The sequence below is a fragment of the Canis lupus genome, chromosome 22, assembly GCF_003254725.2.
Source record: "Canis lupus dingo isolate Sandy chromosome 22, ASM325472v2, whole genome shotgun sequence".
NCBI lineage: Eukaryota > Metazoa > Chordata > Mammalia > Carnivora > Canidae > Canis > Canis lupus.
Genome location: NC_064264.1, coordinates 27,049,750 through 27,074,470, shown reverse-complemented (window position 1 = coordinate 27,074,470; position 24,721 = coordinate 27,049,750). Strand labels below are relative to the sequence as shown.

The following is a 24,721-nucleotide window of genomic DNA, read 5'->3' as shown; positions in this document are numbered from 1 at the left end:
AATCTTTACATGGTGACAGAAGGTAACTAGACTTATTGCAGCGATCATTTTGTAATGTATATAAATACTGAATCACTATGTTACACACCTGAAATTAATGTAATATTGCATATCAATTAAATCTCAATGAAAAAAATGAGCTGTTCCAGTCTATTCAAAATTCTAGGGGAAAATGATTTCAAAAGATCAACTTTTAAATAGCAAAAATTCAGTTAGTAGAATTGAACAAATTATTTTATAATAATAGTAACAAACATTTATACATTAGTATTTACGTGAACGACACTGTTCCGCATGTCATACAAACATTAAATCAATCATTCTCACTAATTCCAATAATATCTTTAAGTACTAAAGCATCCCATGGCCTTTACGATAAATACCAGTTGCTAGTGTATGGACAAGATAAGAAGGATTTTAGAGTGCTAGAGTTTAGGACATAAGAGGGTTGAGTATAAATATGAAATAGTCGATTTTAAGGTCAGATTTACTATTCTCTTTTCTCCAAATTCACAAAAACATACCAAAGCTAGTAAGTTATGAAATTCTGTCCAAATATAAGTTCTGATTTATTAGCTAAAATCTTATGCTTTCTTTTAGTTTATTGGTTTCTCCATAAATATTATTCCAGAGCCATTCCTAAATACCTCACATTTAAAAACATCAACAAAAAGCCAAATAAATCTTTTGTGTACACCATAGTTTTATGAATGGAAAAGTTATACATAATAAATATTTTAAAGTAGGTTATAAACAGCATTCCAATTAAAACAGCTCATTTATAAATTTTATTTTATATTAAAATGTTTGGATTTAGATATACTTTCACATTACAGAAGAGATTTCTCTAATATATTAATGTACCAAGTTTATAAAGTTGATATGAATTCAGAAGTATAATGATTTGAGCCATTTTAAAAGATTTCTGTAATAGGTTAATTATATGAAAACTTACCTGAATTTTTAGTGTCATGTACTACTTAAATTATAAATGAATCTTTAAATCTTCATTTAACAAATAAAAGCTCCACTGACTTATTTTCAAAGTTTATCAGTATGTGAAAGGTGTATGGAAACTTGATGTACTAGCTTAGTAACTTTTCTGTCTGAAATTATTCTCAAAATAAAAGTTAAAAGAAAAAAAGTAGGGATCCCTGGGTGGCGCAGCGGTTTGGCGCCTGCCTTTGGCCCAGGGCGCGATCCTGGAGATCCGGGATCGAGTCCCACATCGGGCTCCCGGTGCATGGAGCCTGCTTCTCCCTCTGCCTGTGTCTCTGCCTCTCTCTCTCTCTCACTGTGTGCCAATCATGAATAAATAAAAAAAAAAAAATTAAAAAAAAATTATTAAAAAGAAAAAAAGTAACCATTCTGTTTATTCTGTATGTAGTCAAGTCACTGAAAATCTAGGGTGTTCAATGAGGCAATGGTATTTACATTAATACTCATCAGTGATTTTCCTATTAACTAGGCTACTAAAAATAAACATAGTTTTCTATTGAGAAATAAAAGATAAATCATTTTCTCTCTTTTCCATCTTCCAACACACATGAGCCAGAACATAAAGATTTTTAAGAAATGAACTGTGGAGCATATAATGGTATTAACACTTTGGACTTAAGTTCAGTAGGTTCTTTTAAAGTAAAACTCCTTCTACTTTATGATTAGCAATTCCACTTCTGAAGAAAATTGTCCAAATAAAAAAAACGTATGCCCAAAAAAGACTTTATAAAAAAGTTCACAGCAGCTTCATTCATGATAGCTTCAAAATGGAAACAACCTAAATGTCCACTGACAGGTGAATGAATGCACAAACAGTGGTATATTCATACCCAGCAACAGTAAGGAATGAACTACGTATACAACAAAATGGATGAATATATATAATGCTGAATGAAAGAAGCTAGACACAAAAAAGTATATGCTGTACAGTTCTGTTTTTCAATCCAGTAAGGGCAAAACTATGCTATGGTGACAGAAATGAAAAAGTGTTTGCTTCTTGAGGGTTAGTGGTTGAGATGGATAAAAGGGGCATAAGGAAACTGTAGGGTGACTGCACTGTGCTGTATCTTGAGTATATACAGTAATATATATTACAAAAATAATTCATGTAAACTGTAGTTCAGTTGAAATAAATATACTTCTATTAAAAATATTTTTTTTCTAAGGTACAAGAACAAAAATCAAGAAAGAGTTTTTAACATTTAACATTTACAGATTTTCAGAATGCTTACCTCTCTAAGAGCTGATCATGTTTTTCTAAAGCATCCTTTTCAGCCATCACTGCTCGGTCCTTTTCAGCCATAGCATTGTCCCTTGCTTCTCGGAGATGTCTAAAATTTAAACATATATCCAATTGTTCCAAATACAAAGCATCTTCTAAAGTTTCATGTATGTGCTTGCTTAGAGTTGGACTATCTGATAATCTTAAGAACACACTGGAGGTTGGTGATCCAAGGTGTGTATTATATAAATTTACCTGGCTTGGTATTTTCTGTAGCAGCACAGTAATGTAGGTGCAAACATGGTCTATCTCTAAATGTCACATTATCCTTCTCTATAACTTATCTCCACATGGGTTGAAGGTAGGTTGAAGGTAACTTGTTTAACCTTTACCATAATCTAGTGAGGTAGGTAGGATTACTCACACTAGTATCCACAAGAAAAGAGGTCTTGAGAAGGTAATAAATGTTCTCTAAAACATTTTAAATGAAAAATGTAATATAAAGATCCCAAGTGTCATAATGGGCACAAAGTTTGGGATATGAGCAAGATGAAATGATGGCCCTTGGGATCTCACTGAGAGAGGGATGGAAGAGAAGAGAACTCAGAAGGCTGACAGGTTTGGACAAAGGACATGAAGTCCTGATAAGATGACAAATATATAAATGTAAGTAGTGTACAAGTGGGATGGAAGACTAGAGATTGTTGTTAAAGAATGATGTTGTGGAGGCTGAAGAGTACTTTCAGTGACATTGTTTTAGTTGATACCAAGATCTAAGGTGTGACCAGTAAAGTAGCTAAGTGAAGGAGAGATGAGATAAAGGTCAATATTCATAGAAGACTAAAGAAAGTATGAAACCAGAGTATTAGATAAGTCATCCACTTACACTACTGATGGTACCAGGGACTGAAACTGAGAAAAAGATACATTTAGTGACAGTTAAGGGTAATGTCCAAAAGGCAAAAAGTAACAAGGGTGACACAGCAAGTCATGAGCCTTTAAAGACCAAATCTCGTGTTTTTTAATCAAGATGGAAGTCTAGATCAAGAAAAATACCAACAGGGGTGCTTGGGTGGCTCAGTGGTTGAGCGTCAGCCTTTGGCTCGGGTCAAAATCCTGGGGTCCTGGGATCGAGTCCCGTATAGGGCTCCCAGTTAAAAGCTTGCTTCTCCCTCTGCCTATGTCTCTGCCTCTGTGTATCTCTCATGAATAAATAGATAAAATCTTTAAAAAAGAAAAATACCAACAGGAAGCTTCTTTCAGAGCCACTTAATTTTATTTATTCATGACAGACACACAGAGAGAGGGGCAGAGACATAGGCAAAGAGAGAAGCAGGCTCCATGCAGGGAGCCTGATGTGGGACTCGATCTTGGGACTCCAGGATCATGCCCTGAGCTGAAGGCAGACGCCCAACTACTGAGTCTTCCAGGCATCCCTTTTTGTTTTGTTTTTCTTTTTTTTTTGAGAGCCACTTAAATTTTTAAAAAAATCCTCTTCTCTAACATAGTTGTAAATGAATGTAAAGTGTAACATAAGTGATTTTGCTTACTTAATTCCTACAAATCCCTGTTTTATAGTGGAGTAAACTGAGTTGAAGAACTTAAGTATTAAGTACCTAGTTCAAAGTCACAGCCTGTGTTAAAGCCATAATTTGAGCTCAACTGTCTAACTGCAAAGCAAGTGGTTTTTTTTTTTTAACATCATATCACTGTATCTCCCATAAAGAATGGATTGGGTATTAGAGTTTTGTGTTTATTATTCATGGAGAATGTCAGTAGAAAGTCATGAAAACCCACATCATTTAAATAAATCTATGTAGTAACTATTGGATAGAAATGCTTACTTGCTGTGTCAGTATGAAATGTCATCTTTTACACTGTGATGCTAATAATAAAGCTAAAATTTATAAACATACCAATGGAGATTCATCAATTTGTTTATGAAACAATAAATAGAAGTTTAAAAGAACTATAGTACACATAACTTATTAAAAAGAAAACAGCTTTTGTATACTATTATCTAAGCGGAAGTTCATTTTAAAATAGGTATCACAAAATGTCATGTCATTATTTTCTGACATCATCCTGATTGCAAGGGGCTTCAAAAATATTCTATCATCAAACTAAATGAAACATGAAAATGTACCTTTATATACAGAATTAAATTATTTAAGCCTATTAAACACTTATATATTTTTCATTCCTAGATGGTCTATACATTTCAGTCAGTAAATCACCACAAACTGGTTTTTGTTTTTCAAAGTTAGCTTCATTATTCTGTAAGTTATTTCAATAGCAAAATTCCAAGTAGACTGTAATTATAGTACTATTAATCAATGCTTACTTTGTAGGTAGAGAAACTTCAGTCCCTAACTGTATTTCCTTTCTTGGAATAATGGGCATTAGAAATAAAAGTAAGTCATAGAGAATGAAATGAAACCCAGAATAAGCTAACAGTAGGGCTTGTGAGTGGAGATATGATTAGAAGGTTCTAATGCATTCACCATGCTACAATCTGTATCATCCAGCTAACTAGAATTTATATTTATATTAAGGCATAAGCAAAATTCCAAGGTCACAAAGGAGAAGAGTTGATTATTTTTTAATCGGAGGAAAAAAGCTGAGTGAATGAAGGGAAGATATATAAGCTGGACCTCAAAGGGCAAATAAGTAAAGGCAATTCAAAAAAAGAAAAAAAAGAATTGAAGGAAGTGCTAGAGGTTGAGGCTTCTACCAACAGGTCCTTTCATGGATGTCTACTGGTAAAATTTCTGTGTGAACCTAATCTCTTTATCAGTTACCTTACCTTCCACATCTTTTTTTTTTTTTTTTTTCAATTCCTTTTAACATAAAGATGGAAATACTTCCTTTAATATTATCAATTGGCCTTTAAGGTTTCAAATTAAGTATGAGATAAACCGAATATATTCTACTGAAAATTAACAGTAGTAACAAACATATAGAGTGCCTGCTGTATGTTAGGAACTATTTTAGGCATTGTGTATATAATAGTCCATTTAATGTTCACAACAACCCCACAAAGTAGGGGTTATCCATAATTGAATGTTATCTCCATTTTACAAAGAAGAAGAGTCAAACACAGAGAAGTTAAGTATTTATCTAAGGCCACAAGTACTTACTAGCTACGGAGCCTAAACCATCTGGTTCTAGAGTCCCTGCTCCTCATCAAACTATGCTGCTTTTCTTAAGATTCCCTTTGTTTCAGTTTTCTCCTTGAGACATTCTGTCATTATAAGATTTATATGGTCATCTCATAGAACAAATGTTAAATCAAAAATAAGCCTTGAAAGAATTGTGACTACATCATGCATACAATTGTTTTTACAGTCCATGCTCCTTCAGACTAGAGTGGTTTGATAAAACACCAGATGGATTATTCTGGCCACAGACGAAACCCAAACTTTTTAAAATCCATTTTTAAATGTTAAATGCATTAGAAAATGTAACAACATAAAATTATGGAAGAGCAAGAATTCTAATGCTTTTCAAAAGAATAAACTTGAAAAATTGATAGAGACTATCTGCAGCATGTACAAGCTAATGTTTTAAAAGTCCAAGTTGAATATATAATCAAATATATTTATAATAACACGGAAAAATTATAATAATAGAGAATGATGTTCAGAGTTGGCCAACTGGACAGCATTTAAATCTAAGATTAAGATATTTCACCCTTAAAAATGCTTTTAAAAAGCTAACATTTGAGGGGTCCCAGGGTGGCTCAGTCAATTAAGTGACGGACTCTTGATTTTGGCTCAGGTCATGATCTCAGGGTCAAGAGAGTGAGCCCCATGTTGGTGTACACTGAGTTGGCTTGTCTGTCTCCCTCTGTTCCTCCCCCTGCTCATGCTCTCTCTCTCTCTGTTATAAATAAATAAATAAATAAATAAATAAATAAATAAAATTCTTTAAAAAGCTAACATTTTGATTTCAAAACTGCCTTTCATCATTCTTTCACATTGTTTCCTACAAACTCCATCCTTCATATATACATACTTATCTCTCCCATCCATCTTGTATTTGTCTGTGGGAGGTGGAAAGATGCAGAAAAGGGAAAAGAAATCTGATCAATCCTAAGTAAGTGCAAAAGTAGAGTGTCCTAGTATATAACTTGTGTCCAAATAATGTATTTTTCAACTTGAGCCCTTTTTATGAGTGAAAGAGGATACTATTAATAATCATGCTAAAAAATAATAATAATCATGCTAATGAAATAGGCATAAACCAGGACTTACGGGGACAAATAACTGGGAGATATTGTCATTTAAATTATAACATTCAAACAAGAAACCTAGAGTTTTATTTCTCTAAAAGTATCTTAATACTACAATAAAATAGATATATTTAATAGGCAAACTAATGTATCTGTGCAGAGATAACCTCAAGTATGTCAAGTTTATCCAGAAATAGCTCACAACCAAAGCCTGAAACCTCAGTACAGAATATAACAATAGATTTCTGTACATGGAATGTATCTTCCTCTGCCTAGAAGATAAATTTCATAGTACCAATATACCAAATTTAAATTTATACCTGAAAAGTGGCAAGAAATTGTTGGAAGAATGAGAAAAAGCTTAGGAACCTTTGAAATTCTAATAGGAACAAATCAGAGTTTGGGAATGCCAAGGGCATGCTTAACCTGAATAAACATCACTAATAACTCAAAACTTGAAATACCATGAATAAATAGTGAAAAACTATGGTTATCAGAAGAGCACAGTAGGCACAGCTAAGCAACCTGTTCTCCTTCTGCCTCCATGTAAACATATTTTTGGCTAATAAAAGTGAATACATTTTTTCCAGTTGGAACAAAAAGGGACTAAAACAGGCTGTTTATATGACAAGCTTATTTATAGGGTAAGTGTTTGAATTAATTACTTCTACCTCCAGATTATTCTCCTGGACAACTCATTTCCATACCTGATGCCTTTGTTTTTAAGATGACATAAACATCAAGGATTAAAGTGGACTATCTGCTGTTTATAATCAAATGACCAATAACTGTTCCTTTAATTAACATAGTTGTTGAAAAGTGAATGAATAAGACATAACAAAAAAGGCAAAGTGGAAATTTTATGTAATATGATTTCCTGGGAGAAGCTATGCATTTTCAGAGGAGAAACTTTTGAAGATTACTGTTGTTGACTGAACATACTATATTTTCCAATCCTTTTATTTTAGTTGGTGCTCAAGGAGATTTGTTTTTTCATTTTATAGATGTGGAGACTTTATCCCAGAGTAGGTAAGTATCAAACCAAACCACAGTTTAAAAAAAGTCATGAAAAATTTAAGCATCAAAATGCAAAAACTTATTTAAAATCTATTCACATGTTGAGGTTTAAGATTTTATTTATTTATTCACGAGACACACACAAACAGAAAGAGAGAGAGAGAGAGAGAGAGAGAGAGAGGCAGAGACACACAGGCAGAGGGAGAAGCAGGCTCCATGCAGGGAGCCTGACGTGGGACTTGATCCCAGGATCTCCAGGATCAGGCCCTGGGCTAAAGGCGGCGCTAAACCGCTGAGCCACCCGGGCTGCCCACATGTTGAGGTTTAAAAAGCAGCTGATAAAATACACCATAATATATTAAAATGCAACTTGGGTGAATCTGATAGTTGGTTAACTGAGTGACTATTAAATTCACTTCATTATAAATCTTTGTATAGGTTTTCATCTAAATCAATAGTTACTTGATTTCTCAAAAGTAGTTCCAACTAATTCCTTCATTCAACAAATATTTATTGAGCAGTTGTTATGTACCAGGTACTGGTACCTAGGAATCCAGCACTGAAAAACAGATGAAATCTCTACTGACATGGAGATTACATTCTAGTGTGAAAGAAACCAAAGTATGCTAGTAGGTGCTAAGTGCTCTGGAGAAGAATAAAGCAAAGAAGGGGCTAATGGGTAGCAGGCATGGCAGGATGGGGAATTTCAGTTTTAAGTAGGGTGGTTAGGAAAGACATCAGAAAGGAGGTGACATCTGAAGACATGGAGAAAGTCAGGAAACAAGGATCCAAGAGTAGAGGGATAAGCAGTGGAAACTGTAAATATAAAGGACCTGAGGAGCATGTTTATCAGTTAAGGGAACAGGAGGCAGTGTGAATAAACGAGGGACTACCAACAGGTCCTTTCATGGATGTCTACTGGTAAGATTTCTGTGTGAACCTAATCTCTTTATCAGTTACCATACCTTCCACATCTTTTTTTTTTTTTTTTTTCAATTCCTTTTAACATAAAGATGGAAATACTTCAATATTATCAATCGACCTTTAAGGTTTCAAATTAAGTCTGAGATAAACTGAGTATGTTCCACTGACAATTAACAGTAGTAACAAAAATATAGAGTGCCTGCCGTGTGCTAGGTACTATTTTATTTTTACTACAGAGTAGTAAAATGAGGATGGGACAACTGGGTGCAGATCATGTAGTGTCACAGGACATTATAGTCATTTAAACTTGTACTGGTTGTATGGGAGCCTTTTCAGTTGATTAGAGGAGTAGCTGAGAATAGACCTGAGAAGGCAAGGAAGGAAGCTGGGGGGCCACTTAAGAGAATCTTGCAGTAATTCAGTCAAGAGATAATGGCAGCCTGGACCAAGGTAGTGTGTGTGGGATGTAAGAGAATCAAAAATTTTGAAGACACCACTGAAAGCACCTGTTGAACAGAATACAGAATGTGAAAAAAAAAGAGAAGAGGTTTATGACTTCAAGGTTTTTTATCTGAGCAAGCAGAACAGTTATCTGTAACTGATCTGGGTCGGACTGAGGGTAGAGTAGGGCTGAAGGAACAGAAGTGGACTTCTGTACACCTTAAATTTAAGATGTTTACTAGATAACCAAATGAAATGCTATGAAGGCAGCTGTAAAAGATGACAAGGAGATGAAGATGACCAATAAAAGGAGCAAGTAGGTGCAGCCAGTAAGAAAGGGAAAAAGTCAAAGTATAGTATTCTGAAAGTCAGTATAAGGTGTATTTCCAGGAGTAAGCAGTGATCAACCATATTAAATACGGCTGACAGGTCAAGTAAGACAGGAACTGAGAATACGGCCACTAGATTTTCAGCAACGTGAAGATCTCTGGGGCTCTTGATAGGAATAGCTTTGCTGGAGCAGTACAGGGAGGCAAAAGCTTGGTAATAGCTTTTAAAAATGAGAGTAAAGAATGAATATATAAAACTCTGCAGGAATTTGGCTACGAAGGAAAATAAAGAAAGGGAGTAGTGCTAGAAAGGGAATGAGCAATAAAAGAGGCTTTTTAAAGATGGGAGAAACGATATGTTTGTTAGTAACAGTAATTGGGAATTATCTGGTAGAAAAGGAAAACCAGCGATACAGGAGACAAAGGGGAGATTTGCTAGAGCTGTGTCCTTGAGGAGGAGAAAGAGGACAGGCTCGAGTTACACGAGTGGAGAGTCTGGGCCTTAGGAGAGTAGCATAGAGAGAGAGGTTCTGACAAAAAAATTAGACCACTTTATGGAAAAATAAAGCCCTGTTTACTAATTTTCAAAATCATAAATGCTTTTATAAAGTTCTAAAGATCCAAATTCAGCCCTGATGTATTAAGTGGGGCTTGCAAACTTTCTTAAAAAACTAACTTCTTAGGGTGCCCAGGTGGCTCAGTTGGTTGGGCGTCCGACTTTTGGTTTCTGCTCAGGTCGTGATCTCATGGGTCGTTGGACTGAGCCTGGAATCAGGCTCCACACTCAGTGGGGAGCTTGCTTGGGATTTTCTCCCTCTGTCACTCCTCCTCCCCCATTAGCTCTCTCTAGGATACATAAACAAATCTTAAAAAAAAAAAAAGGAAGAAAAGAAACAAAAAACACATTTCTTTCCCAAATGAATTACCACCATATTTACAGTTTTGATAAGAAATCTTTTATCAATTTTCATAACTTTGACCAGTAACATGAGAATCTGCATTGCACTGTAAAATCAGATGCATCTAGTTTCATCACTTAAAAAGTCTATAATCATAGGCAAATCACACCTTGTGTCTATTTCCTCATTTGTAAAACACGGATACTAATACCTACAACTTGATAAAATGTCCCACCCAATTCTCGTTACAACATAAGTGTCAAGTACACCTGATGCATAATAGGCACTCAATAAATAGGAGCTATTGTTACTATGTTATATAAACATGAAAGCCTACATTAAAAACTATAAAGGTATTTGTTTAGAGAATGGTAATTAGGTTAGTGCTTCCTAAGACCCTGTATTGTATTAAAAAAAGACAGTATATAGAAGAGTAGTATCCTAGAAAACAGAGAAGCCTGCTGGAGGGACTTAAGCAGCTGAATGCCCTTCTGGCACCCTAAGGCTAAGGGGAGTGACATCTAAGGTGCTGTAGAGAAAAATTTCTGGTATTCAACGTCATCTTACACAAGTACTTTTAGGCTTGGTCCGAGCTGCTGTATCTGTAAAAGATCAGGAATTAATAGTTATCTTCCTTTCTAAATCTTGTCTGCAACCCTGACTTAACAGCCCTGCCTCATCGCCAATCTCTCTGACACTAGTAAAACAGACAAGGGAGTCATTTCTGATGTTTACTTCCTGTCTATCGTCAGGTCGCTCCAATTCTTTCACCGAAATATTTTTTAAAATTGGCTTTTATTCTCTCCTTCCATTTCTTTCACTCAAACTTTGCAAGAGTCTCCTAACCAATCTCTCTGTCTCAGGTCCTCTTTTTTTAAAATTTTTTTAAAGATTTTATTTATTTATTCATGAGAGACAGAGAGAGAGAGAGAGAGAGAGAGAGAGAGAGAGAGGTAGAGGCACAGGCAGAGGGAGAAGCAGGCTCCGTGCAGGGAGCCTGATGTGGGAATCGATCCTGGGACTCCAGGACCACGCCCTGGGCCAAAGGCAGGCACTAAATCGTTGAGCCACCCAGGGATCCCCAGCCCTCTTCAATTATAATTTTCCTCACACTGCAACCAGTATTTTGTATTCATTACAAAAAATGAATACATCATGTTACTCTGTTACTATAAAACTTCCAAGAATTCCTCACTGATGTCAGGGTCAGAGGCTTTTAAAATCTGACCCTGTCCTGAATGTGACCACATGCCTCACCACCCTGTTAGCTATATAACAGTCAAATTTAAGTTCTTGTACAACCTGAACTCAGCTCACTTCATATTTGAAACACCCTATACACCTTGAAATAATTATTATTAATTAAGCCGTGAACACATATGGTAATCACCTATAGATGTAAAGAATATAGCTAATAATAAAATATAGCTAACAAAATTTCATTTATAATTATTTGATAAGATATTGAAAGAGCCATATACTGTCAGAATCACTGAACTGAAAAGACAAAGTTAAATATTTTAAGTTTTTCCATATAAGAACTCAAAAAATTATACAGATACCTAATCAGACATGAACAAAAAAAGATTAAGCACTAATGAGGACATACACTATTAAAACAATGAATGGAAAAAAATGATGAATGGAGCCCTCATTCACTAGCTCTAATTCATCTATTCTAATGCATTATGTATATTCAAGTAATCTTTGTATATAAACTTAGATTGAAGATTGAAAGGTGTTTAATATCATTGCAAAATTCTATACAAATTTCAAGTTTATGTCATTAAGGTTTCTTCTTGAGTACCTTTGGAAGATGATAAATTCTGATCAAGATGGTTTTTATTGACATGGTGGGAAAATAAAATCACTAAAGCAGTAGTGTCACACTTAAAGTGTATTTTCAATCTCCTTTTCCCTACTGTTTTGCCTTTTTCAAAGCATAATAAAATACCTCTAACAAACTCATTCTCTGCCTTTTTACAGTAGCACCAAGAGAATAGTTCTTTCTGGGTTCACAATAATAAGACTACCTTAGGTAAAGGTAGTTTAACTTTCTGGAAAAGCTTAATCAGGTGAATTTATCTCCTCTTTATTATCTCATAGTATTAATTAGGAACAAGTAAGTTAGATTTTATATAGAAATTTAGACTGAAACAAATGGCATGCAGATCCTCAATGTCTATATTGTGTCGGAAAAAATGGTTCAATGCTATGGAGATCAATACTTAAGAGTAACTATGTATATTGTAGTAGTGCCTTTTGATGACAATTAACAATTTCATAATCTTATCAGTTGGCTTTTTAAAAAAGTTTTATTTATTTAAGTAATCTCTATATCCAATGTAGGGTTTGAACTCACAACCCTGAGATCAAGCATCGCATACTCTTCTGACTAAGCCAGCCAGATGCCTCTCAGTTGACTTTTATACAATGCTCATTTCACTTACACTGTCAAGAAATCGATAAAAGAAAAAAATTTAAAACACTGCATACAGAAAAAAGGTATCAAAAAACAATTTATACATAGCTTAATAATTTATAATGTATTTTTCATATCCATTATCTCATTTAGATCTTACAGACCACTTTGTGAAATAGTATTAGTTCATCTTATAAAAAAAAAAGTCAAACTTCAGGGATATTAAGTGATATATTCACTCAGCTAGTTTAGTGACAGCACCAGAACTTAAGTTTAGTATCTTGATCCAAATCTCTTTCATAATATATTTCCTATTCAGGGAATAATGCTTTTCTTCCAAATGTGTAAGAGGGTCTGTACATTTCAGTCACAAAATACCTACTAAACAAGAAGTTATTTATATAACAAATCTCACCATTAGAGTGACTTTCATTCATTATTTTCCACAGCTCCAAACTGGATTTTAAAGCAAATATAAAGTACAGAAGAAGACAAGAGATGTAACTCACAGATTGAGGAAAAGCATACATACATACATGTTATAATCCCAACTACAGTATTTTTGATGTACCCAAATACCCAAGTTCTTTTTTTTTGTTTATCTCTGCCTTTTCTTAAGTCTTTATCTCTTCCACTCTCTTCCCCTTCCTCTCAACCCCTTAACTTCACAAACTACTGGTATGATTACAGGGCAGATGCCAAGATCAGATGGCATGAGTTCCAGCTTTCTTTTCCACATCTAAAAGGAAAAAATAAAAGGCACCTTCTTAATATCCCCCAATGTACAGAAAGCCAGCCAAAGGCATAACATATTTCTTTCATCTCATCACTTAATTTCTTCTAAAAATGTTTATTGGGGGAGAGGTAAGGAGACTAAGTACAAATATGCAAGTGTAAGTACTTTATCTGTTTAACTCATATTGTGAAATTTCAAAAGAAACAATTTATAATTTATTTTTACTTAGTAAAAGACTAGTGAGACATAAGCTCTAAATACATTTAAATCCTGCCATAATGAAGAAAAAGGGATTCAAAAAGACTCAGTCACATAAATTGCAAGGTTGGATTACTGTGAGGTTAATAAAATGACAAAGGTGAGCCTATATAACTAGTTGGCTAGGGGTCTCAGTGCAATTCAAATCCATTTGGATCTAGGCTGCGGTTTGGCACCATCTGGTGGCAAGGCCCACTCTAGTATCAATATCCATGGAGTCATTTGGCTTTCAGGGGCTGGCTGGGGCTTCCAGGGCAGCTGCCCCAATCCCAGGAATTTCCTGGTTAGTGGTATCCATATTTGATGTAGATACAGAGTCAGAAGAATACTGGGTTAAAGGAAACCTGCTTTCAGTTTCCCTGCTTCCAGAAATGGTTCTGTCAGCTGCTTCCCAACCTACCAGTGTCAAGCATCCTAGAGAATAAGGGCTAATTTGTCTAAATCTCTGCTACCATGTATTTCAAAGGAATTTTTTAAAGGACAAAAGCTAAAAAATCAAATTCTCAAAATGTTGATAATATCAATGTTTATGTGGTTATGTGGATTGTTTGGAAGTAATCATGCATGTTATTATAGAAATAATCCCATAAATTTTAAGGTTATTAAGTCAATCAATAAAACCCTAACAATTGAATCACAGAACTAAAATTACTTATTTGTAAAACACAAATAATATCCCCTATGTCACAGATCTATCTCATGTCCAGAACTTTCTCTTGAGGCTCAAACCTGAAACAGTGAATTTTTCTATCTGCCTATTACACAGAAATTTAAAATAAAACTAAATTTATCATGTTTTCCTATTAAAGCCTTGTTTTCTTTTAATGTTTAAAAAATTCCATCACCATCCACATTGGTTACCCAATCCAGAAACCTGATGACATACTTAACATCTTCTCACTCCCTAATCCAATCTAGTCACTGAATCCTGCTGATTCCACCTCCTAGACATGTTTCCAGTCGGGGCCATTACTCTCCATCTCTATTGGTACTAATCCAGTTTTATCATCATTTCTCATTCTGATAACACAAATCACCTCAAACAAGTGGCTTCTGTGTCTATAGCCATATACTCTACTTCTCTAATCACTCTACATTGCAGAGCAGTCTAGTCTCTCTCTCTCTTAAGAGAGAAAGCGCATATACATGTAGAGTTGGGGAGAGCAAGAGGGAATGGGAGAGAGAGAATCTCAGGCAGCCTCCACACTAAGCATCGAGCCTGAGTTGGGGCTTGATCTTACAACCCTGAGATCATGACCAGTGCCAAGATCAGGAGTCAGACACTTAACCAACTGAACCACCCAGGCACCCCTAGCAGTCTCTTTTTTTATATAAAATCGGATCACTTAACACACACTCTTAAAATCTTTCAGTTGTTCCCCACTGGTTTTAGACAATGGTCCAAATGCATGATCTGGCCCTCTATCTACCTATTTTATTTTATCTCTTAGCACTCTCTGCCTCTCAGTCTACACTCTAGCCATACTGAATTATTTTCAGTTTCTTCAAAAAGCTTCATATTATCTAATTTCCAGGTTTTATCCATGATGAACATTCATTCTCCTAATTCTCTTCCTTCCCCTAATTCAGTCTTACTCTTAGTCGTCATGCAGGTAATAGCATGGGTATTTCTTCTGCCATGAAGTCTTCCCTGATTCTACATGGTCTCATCCTGTGTTTCCTGTCATGTTCTTCATTATCATCATACTTATAATTACTATTTCTCTATTGTCTTTAGGTCTATTGAACAACCAACATTGTGAAGTCAGAGGACACTGCTTTATCTATGGCATGTATCTGGCATATGGTGGATCACAATAAGTATTTGCTCAATAAGTGAGTATGTTCCTTAGAAAACTCAAATGTAAACTTTTTAAACATCAACCTTAGTCTATAGCAGGCTTATTACTCTTTTTTTGGTCTGCATTTTGAACTTTAAAAGTAAGTAACCACAAGGTACAGGGTCCTTCTTACCTAAAACAGGGCTGGAACTAACCAAAATTTTAAAAAAGATGGAAGAATTTCTTTGGCATTCTTTAATCTCTGTATGCATGTCTCTCTAATGTCCTAATGCCCTTGCTAAGGATGAATTCATAAAAATGGCATACTTTAGTTATGACCATGAAGAGCTAAATACAACAGCAAGAGTCTTAAAATCATAAGGTTATATGAAGAATCACAAAAGCCACAAAAGAATATATACAGCATGATTCCATTTATGTGACACAAATATAATATGAAAAACTAAACTATATTTCTCAAGGGGTACATATTTACTGGCAATTTAAATAATAAAAGTATAAGAAAAAGCAGAAAGTGAAGGAGGAAGGGTCTCAAGGACATTTCTGTGGTGCTGACATTGACTACTTGATTCTGATAATGGTTAAACAGGCATTTAATTTGTAATTACTTATCAAGTGTACATTTAAATAAGTACTTTTCTCTTTTCTTTAATTGACTGAAGAGAATAAAGACTGAATAAATGGAAAGATAGTCTATGATCATGGATTAGAAGGATCAGTGAAGTGTCCATACTACCCAAAGCAATCTACAGATTCAATGAAATCTCTACAAAAATTCCAATGGCATTTTTTACAGAACTAGAACAAAAGTCCTAAAATTTGTATGGAACCACAAAAGTCCCCGAATAACCACAGCAATCCTGAGAAAGAAGAAGACTGAAGGCGCATTGTGTTCCCTGATTTCAAATCATATTACAAAGCCAAAGTAATCAAAACAGAATTGGCACTGGCATAAAAACAGACACATGGATAAATGGAATAGAATAGAAAGCCCAGAAATAAAGATGGCTTTTCAGTAAATGGTGCTGGGAAAACTGCACAGCCATTTTTGCTTTTGTTGTCTGCACTTCTGGTGTCAAATTAAAAAAATCATCGCTAAGACTACTGTTGAGGAGCTTACTGTCTATGTTTTCTTCCAGGAGTTTTATGGTTTCAGGTTTTACATTCAAGTCTTTAATTCATTTTGAGTTAATTTTTATGTATAGTATAAGATAGCAGTCCAGTTTCATTTTTTCACATGTGGTTGTCCAGTTATTCTAAATGCTCAGAAATATTTCAGTATCATCATAAAACTCTCTCTCTCAATGTTTTATTAAAACAATTAACAACAACAACAATTTAACAGTGATTTAAGTTATCTTTGCTAGTTTTCTACCCAAAGGATAATTCTGCACATGTAGTTCTTACATATTTTCCCCAGTAGAGGCCAACTACAGTAATAGAGATTCTCCCCCTGGAATTGAGGGGTAAGACCTTCAAATTTTTTGCTACTATGCCTCTAATAGAATTAACATGTTACCATGATAATTACAGAATTAAGTCTGATTCAAAGTCTTGCTTGCTGACAAACTTCAAAATATCATATACTCAAATCAGTCCTAATAAACTAGTATGACAATTAAGTCAATTTGAAAATAATTTTTTAAAGATTTTTATTTATTTATTCATGAAAGACACAGAGAGAGAAAGAGAGACAGAGAGAGAGACAGAGACACATGCAGAGGGAGAAGTAGGCTCTATGCAGGGAGCCCGATGCAGGACTCGATCCCAGAACTCCAGGGATAACACCCTGGGCCGAAGGCAGGCGCTAAACTGCTGAGCCACCCAGGGATCCCCTCAAAATAATTTTCCCACTAAAATATAAGCTTTTAAAAATCACATGAAGTATAATGATATTATATAAAAATAACTGCTAATGAAATGAGTAGCATTTATTTCCCCTTATACTACCAACCACCAACTAAGGGAACCTAATATACACTAATCTAAAAGTGATTAAAATGAATAAAAATGATCATCTTCAAGATTATCTAATATAATGCCTGTCAGGTCCAGCAGATAAATGAGACATATGTAATATTTCATATTATTATTCTAGCTGTTAAAAATTTCTTGGAGAAATCATTGGTGTATTATGGGAAGAACTACTGGTATCTCATTTCCTTCTATCTCTGTCCTCAATCTGATCTGCCATAAAGGCAAAAAGAAAAGTTACCAGGGTAATGAAGAGATAATGGGAATACCAGAGTAAAGAGGCTTAACTCAAGGTTTTATAAACCTTGTTCTTAGCTAGTTATCAAAGATTTTAGAACTTTAATGTTCCATTATATTTTAATTTAGATTTAACAAATTTTCTCTTAAAAGAGACTGTCATAGAAATAGTTTAATTTCAATAAAATGTTTCTTTTTTTTTAAAGATTATTTATTTATTTATTTATTATTATTTATTTATTTATTTATTTATTTATTCATGAGAGGCCGAGAGAGAGAGAAAGAGAGAGACAGAGGCGGAGACATAGGCAGAGGGAGAAACAGGCTCCATGCATGGAGCCTGACATGGGACTCGATCCTGGGACTCCAGGACCATGCCCCGGGCTGAAGGCAGATGCTTTAACCGCTGAGCCACCCAAGGATCCCAAAATATAAGTTTCAAACAAAAAGAAATAAATTTCCTACTTTATCTACAAATTTCCCACTTTTATACCTGTTTTCCCGTTCATACATTTCCCGAGAGGCACTTCGAAGTTGATCAATTTCTTGATTAGTTTTCAATCTGATTTGTTCCAACTCATCATGTAGCTTATTTTCATATTCTGTTTTATAATGGTCTCTGCAAGGTATCAAAAGTAATATCCATGAATTTTGCTTCTGTAAAAGAAACATATTTTTGTCCTTCACGTAATATTTGTTGTCTTATGTCCAATATGTTCTATATACAATGTTATTTGAAAAACACAGCTGTTAGAGATATTGCCCAAAGACTTAATCACTATATAAAATGTTAGTTCATGTTGAATAATCATTTATCTTCAAAAATATTTTACTAAAGTTTTTAATGCCTGTGACCAGAGACTTGAAAACTGAAGCATATGGAATGCCCTTCATTTAAAAATAATCTGGTGTGGTACATGTTGAGAGACAAATAAAAATTAAAAACAAAACCAAAATGACTCTAATTGACTCTTTATAAAACCTTTCCTTCTAATAAGCACAACAACCATAACCACTGTGATCTCTTAGCAAAGTCACAAAGCATTACCTAGGTCATTAGCAGGAGCACAAACTGATGAAAAATACCACAGGCTAGGGAAAAAGTTATGAATGTGTGAACTTTTAAAGGGTAAAATTTTAAATTTGTTTTGGATTTGTTGTGCTGATAAAAATAAGTATCTATCTCAAGGAGTACAAAGGCTACTGGTATAAAAGAACTCTAATAGCTTATACACCTGATTGAAGAAAGAAGACAGAATTGAAATGCAGGAGTCTGATTCCAGAGCATGTATGCAATGCTGTCTCCTCATCTTTCTTTGTTTTACATGGTCAGGAAAAGGTCAGCTTAGCTAGGTTCTGCACTGTTAGATTTTTTTTTTTCCAAAAGACTTCTACAGAGATACTTTCTTAAAAAAAAAACAAACAAACAAACATTTATATAGAGATCTTAGTTGTAGGGAATTAAAAAGGTTATGTCATAAGAAAGCACAGTAGTTATAGCATATATACACTGACCTACCAGAAATAGGCATTTTTCATTATTGGAAAAATACCCACCATGTCTTAAGAAAAAATCAACTACAAGAAGAACATATTACAAGGAAACAAAATGAACTATTACCCGAATATAGTCCTATATTCCTTTAAAAAAAAAATCATTGTTTTTCCTCAAAGCTAAGAGTTTCCTTAAAGAAGCCACTGTTAATTTATATAAATTTATGTGAAAAGTATTGTAAATCTTGCCTGGATGTTACATATTTTTCATACATCTCTTCTCTAGCCTTTTTGGTTTCTTCAAGTTGAACCTGAAGTCTTTCAAGGCGATCTTCTTCATGGGCACAGCGAACACTAAGCTCCATGTTTTGGCGATTGAGATAGTCTTTATCTTTTTGCAGTAAAGTAACAGTCTGCTGTAAGGTGGTTACCTACATATGTGCAGAGACAGAGAGTGTCCAGAGAAACTTTTTCTTACTTTTCAAGGTTTATCATATTATTTGCTTTCACTTGGGCTTTCACTTGCCACATAAAAAGGGCTAATTCTTATTTTGCAATTTGCCATCCAAACAGAGTTACTAAGGACCCTTTTTCTATTAACTTGGTCAAAAAGCAAAAATGTTCCTCCCACAATTCTGCCCTGTGCTATGTCCACAATCGCTGTATGATAAAATAATGTGACTCTATAAGCTTACCTCTTTTGATAATTCACTTCTTTCTTTAGCTTGAATTATGTGAGAGGCTTCAAGTATTTCATGTTTTCTCCTTAACTCAATTATTTCCTGTTCAAGTCCATCACGCTCACTATAGAATTCAAATACACTTATTATTTTTACTAAAATAAAATTCAAACACATATGTATATTTTATATCCCATTTTATAACGAAAACTGAAAACGGGTTGCCTATGTTTCAGGAAACTGAACAGAGATACCAGCAGTAGGGCTTTAGTGTCATTCTATGAACAATGAAGTATCTGCTTTTCAAATTGAGAAGACTGTTCAAGACTGTTCAGATATATAAATATAAATTTATTATCCTTAAAAAAATAAATATGTAAACTACACTAGCCAGTAAAATACATAATAAAACCTTCTAAGGTACACTCTGGAATCTTTTCATTAATCATTAACAATCTTACCTGGAAGCCAAAACTTTTAAAGAATTTATATATGGCTCTAGGCTTTCAGTTCAGTTAGCATCAGAAAGCCCTTAATTCATCACTCAGATTGCATAGCAGATACATAAGGACACATTCTTGTGACTGGTTCACAAATTGTTTATGATTACCCAGAGATTCTACTTTCCATTTGCAGATAAGCTCTTTACTCAAAACCATGAAACCAAGAATTGGAACAAACCTATAACTGGTATCTTAAAAAGTGAGCAGAGAACTAGACTTACTCTTAATTTATCCTCTCCAGTCAGAATCAGTTCCTTTGTACTTGATGTCATTTACTCACCTGGCGTTTCCATGTTGATGGCTGCTAAGAACTGTTTTTCTTTTCATTAGATTTTCAATAACTGGTTTAGAAAACTATTTTCTTCTAATAAACAAAGTTATGTTTATTGAAGAAAAGTGAGCAAAATGCAAGTTACAAAATAACAATCACACATAAACTCACAAAGGATGACTGACAGTATCAATATTTTGGTACATATTACTTTACGTGTTTCCTGTGTTTACACACAAATACTTGTTTTCTCACATGGTAATGGATCACATTCTGTTTGCTATGACTTTTCTTATGTAAAAAAATGAGTATAAATCATGATATAGCAAAACATCCATGATCTTGCTATATACAGCTGACAAGAGTTAACATTGGTCTTCATTTGCATTAAAGTTTTTTTTTTTTTAAGATTTTATTTATTTATGAGAGACACAGAGAGAGAGGCAGAGAAATAGAGGGAGAAGCAGGCTCCCCGCAGGGAGTCTGATGTGGGACTTGATCCCAGGACTCTGGGATCAAGACCTAAGCCAAAGGGAGAGGTTCAACCACTGAGCCACCCAGGTCCCCCTTGTTTTGCTTTTTAAAAAGATAAGACACTTAAACTTAAAATTAGTTACATTTTCCTCACTATTCCTGTATCATCCCCTAGAAACGATGATAAATTTAGTGTTTCCATATTTTTAAAAGTACTTTTACTCACCAATAGTTTTTTTTTTTTTTTTAAGATTTTATTTATTTATTCATGAGAGAGAGAGAGAAAGAGAGAGAGAGAGAGAAAGGGAAAGAAAGCCAGAGACACAGAAAGAGGGAGAAGCATGTTCCAAGCAGAGAGCCTGACGTGGGACTCAATCCTGGGACTCCAGGATCACGCCCTGGGCCAAAGGCAGGCGCTGAACTGCTGAGCCACCCAGGGATTCCAATTCACCAATAGTTAACAGTCATACTCTGTACTATTTACTAAATATTATTTTGTCATATTTATTCTCTCCCTCTCTGTTGTTGATATAGGTGAATAAAGACACACACACATATATACATGTATACATACCACACACACACGTGTGCAATTTTTCTCAACTATTTAAAAGATATATGCAGACATTAAATCTCTCTATCCCTAAATAATTTGGTGTGAATTTTCTAAGATTAAAGATATTATCTTCTATAATCACAGTATTATTAGCCCTTATACAATAATATATTATCCATTTTCCAAGTTTGTCCCAATTGGCCTTCTTCCCACCTGGTTTAGGATCCAATGTATTATGTATTGCATTTGGATGCCATGTACCTATAGTCTCCTTTACCTCTGGGGAGTTCCTTAGTCAACATTGTAAAAGATATGGAAAGGTTATTTGTAGTGGGAAAAGGCGGCTATTTGTAGAGCACTGGCCAATTGTTTTATAGAATGTCACTCAATTTTAATTTGTCTGATGTTTCCCTATAATTAGATTCAGGTTAAACACTTGAGGCAGAGATACTACACAAGTGATAATGTGTCCTCAGTATGCCACATAAAGAGTACATGAAGTACATAAAGCCTCAGTATACAAAGAGGCATGTGATGTCACTATTTCCCATGATTAGTGAAAATAACTCTGATCACCTGGTTAAGGTGGTATCTACCAAAGAATTCAACTATAAAGGTAACTTCTTGCCCTCTGAAATTAATAACCTGTGGGAAACATACTTTGAGGTTGTATAAATATTTTGTTCCCCAAAATACTTTTACCCAATGGTTTTAGTTTCCATTGAGGATTTTGAATCAAATAGTATAAGGCTACAAAATGGTAATTGTAATATGCATAAATTTTTATTGATTGGCATTCTACTGTAAAGATTCTCTTTATTATTAGTAAATAATCTGTTGACTGATCTTATTCCAGTCAACAGATTAGAACTCATTATTGTTAATACTCATTTTGATACTCAAGTTGTACCATATTTAGACAGTTGAAACACCCTCAATTAGCTACTATGGCATTGATTTGGAATTAGAGGTATGATCTGTGATCTTACCCATAGTGTAAGCCATTTTCCCTATTCCCTCTCCATCACCTCTTTACTGAAAGGGCCTAGAAAGGATGACCAGCATCCAAATCTTAATTTCTAAATAGTATTTCCCACTAAAAGGAATCAGGACTTATCAGTTAAGGGGTTGAGGCAATGAAATTAGAAAATTAGAAATTAAAACTAAACCTGAGAAAATTATGTTATGCCAGAAAGTAAGGAACTGCTTAAAAAAAAAAAAAAAAAAGATGGACACATCTTTTTAAAATTAAAAAATTTTTTAAAAGATGGACACGCTTTTTAAAATACAGTATTATGTGTCTGACTTATCCATATAGATACATTCAGACCTAATTTAATGATTTTCACTGCTATATTGAATTACATTATAGAAATAAATCCTAACTCACTTCACATTCTGTTGTTGAAAAGCACCTGAAAAAAAAAAAAAAAAAAAAAAAAAAAAAAAAAAAAAAGAAAAGCACCTGAATTCTTTCTAATAATGCTATGGTTAACATCCACTTACCTGTTTCTTTTTGCACATTTGTAAGCATTTATCAGGGACATAAAAGTGATCCCTCACCCCTGCCAGTTTACCTTATATATTTGTAACCAGAACATGTCTTTATTCATTCTATTGAGTGAACCAAAGTGTTTGGTTTGAGCCCCTCTTGCTTGTTTTTCTGTTCTATTTGTAGCACATAAAGATGCTTATCACGTTTTTGATCAGGGCTATGTTTTCCCTTCTTAGGTTTTTATTATAGAAAATAAAACATACACACACACACACACATATATATAAATAGAGATGATAAAATGAACACTCTGCTCTCTTCACCTGGCTTCAATAATTCCCAACTCATGACTCCTCTTCATTCATTTATCCTTCATTCATGGCCATGCTGATTATTCTGATGATTAGGCTTTTTCGTTTTTTCTTTTCACATTTTACCTTTTACTGCCACAGATTTATAGTAGCAGAGAGGACATCAAAACACCAACTCAAAATATAATCTTACCATCACAATTTACTTACTTTTGAAATGATTCTTTTGAAATCCAGCTTTATTCAAGAGCCACAGATTTTGAGCTCCATTAATTATATTTTGACATTAATACATACATAACAGTATGTATTACATGTCAGTCATGCTGGTAGTAGGAATACCAATCTGGTTTTTGAAATGTACTCATGTTGTTATTTAATTTTTAAAGTGTCCATTCCTTTATTTTATTTATCAACATTATTCTGTAATATTTTAATAATATTTTATATTTTGTAATATTAAATATGCAATATATATTATTTCATATTCATATTTTATAATTATAAGCTATATATATTATACATTACCTATATTACCTACTTATATGTCATTATACATAAAACACATTATATATTAACACATTTATATATTATAAGTTAATGTTAATATTAATTATAATATAGTACAATTAAGATAATATATTAACACAACATATTAGACATAATATTAATTATATTATATGCCATATATAATTAATATAAATATTTAATAAATATTAAGTGACTACTATATTTCAAGAATCATTTTAGGTGCAGGTACTGACAACAGTGAACAATTAGAATAATGTCTCTATCTATAAATACTTTCATAAATATTTCTTTATTGATCTTTGGTTTTTATAATACATTTATTGGTATTAGTGCCCTCTAATAGATGACAAAACTCTGGCTTAGAATGATAAGAGATGTACCTAGGGACACACAGCTAAGTAGTGGCTCATTAATGTTCAGACAATAGAAAAGTTACATTCCAGTAAAAGGAAAATTCTTTGCTACTTAGTAGCACTGGGAAATGTTCTCAGAAAGTATTATTTTTTCAAAGTGTGTATGCCCTTTGTCAGAAAGGAACAGCTAAAAAACACTTCAGATAAAACTGAAGTATTTAAATTGATTCCATAAAACAAAAATAATCATCAAGTGAGATTTAAAAAATATTTACACACATGGGACTTTACTGGGTCTCTCTCTTCTAAGACATTACATTTTAAAAGAGAGCAGCAATTTCCAAATAAAATAAAAGCTGATATAAAAAATACAATCTAAACCCAATAAACTGCCAAAACCACATGCTTTTTGTGCTATGCAGAATAAGGTATATGTCAAGAGAATGAAAAGACAAGCCATAGACTGGGAGAAAATATTTGCTAAAGACATATCTGATAAGGACTATTATCCAAAATATACAAAGTATCTTAGAACTCAACAGTAAGAAAACAAATAAAC

General features: G+C 33.9%; 1 protein-coding gene across 10 annotated transcripts in view; it reads right to left on the bottom strand.

Annotated features, from left to right (window-relative positions):
* PIBF1 (progesterone immunomodulatory binding factor 1) overlaps positions 1-24,721 on the bottom strand; it is a 190,376-nt gene that overhangs the window by 125,383 nt on the left and 40,272 nt on the right. For 9 of the 10 annotated variants that reach the window (XR_007404878.1, XR_003133931.3, XR_004808297.2 and 6 more), the window contains exons 7-10: positions 19,684-19,792; positions 19,238-19,419; positions 17,988-18,113; positions 2,232-2,330 (exon numbers count right to left, since the gene is read on the bottom strand). Coding sequence is in view for 7 of the 10 variants with exons in the window: in XM_025441073.3 (XP_025296858.1) it covers positions 2,232-2,330; positions 17,988-18,113; positions 19,238-19,419; positions 19,684-19,792 (516 nt within the window). In the remaining 3 variants the exon portion in view is untranslated. The remainder of the gene's footprint in view (positions 1-2,231; positions 2,331-17,987; positions 18,114-19,237; positions 19,420-19,683; positions 19,793-24,721) is intronic. The other variant, XM_025441074.3, reaches the window with a different exon arrangement.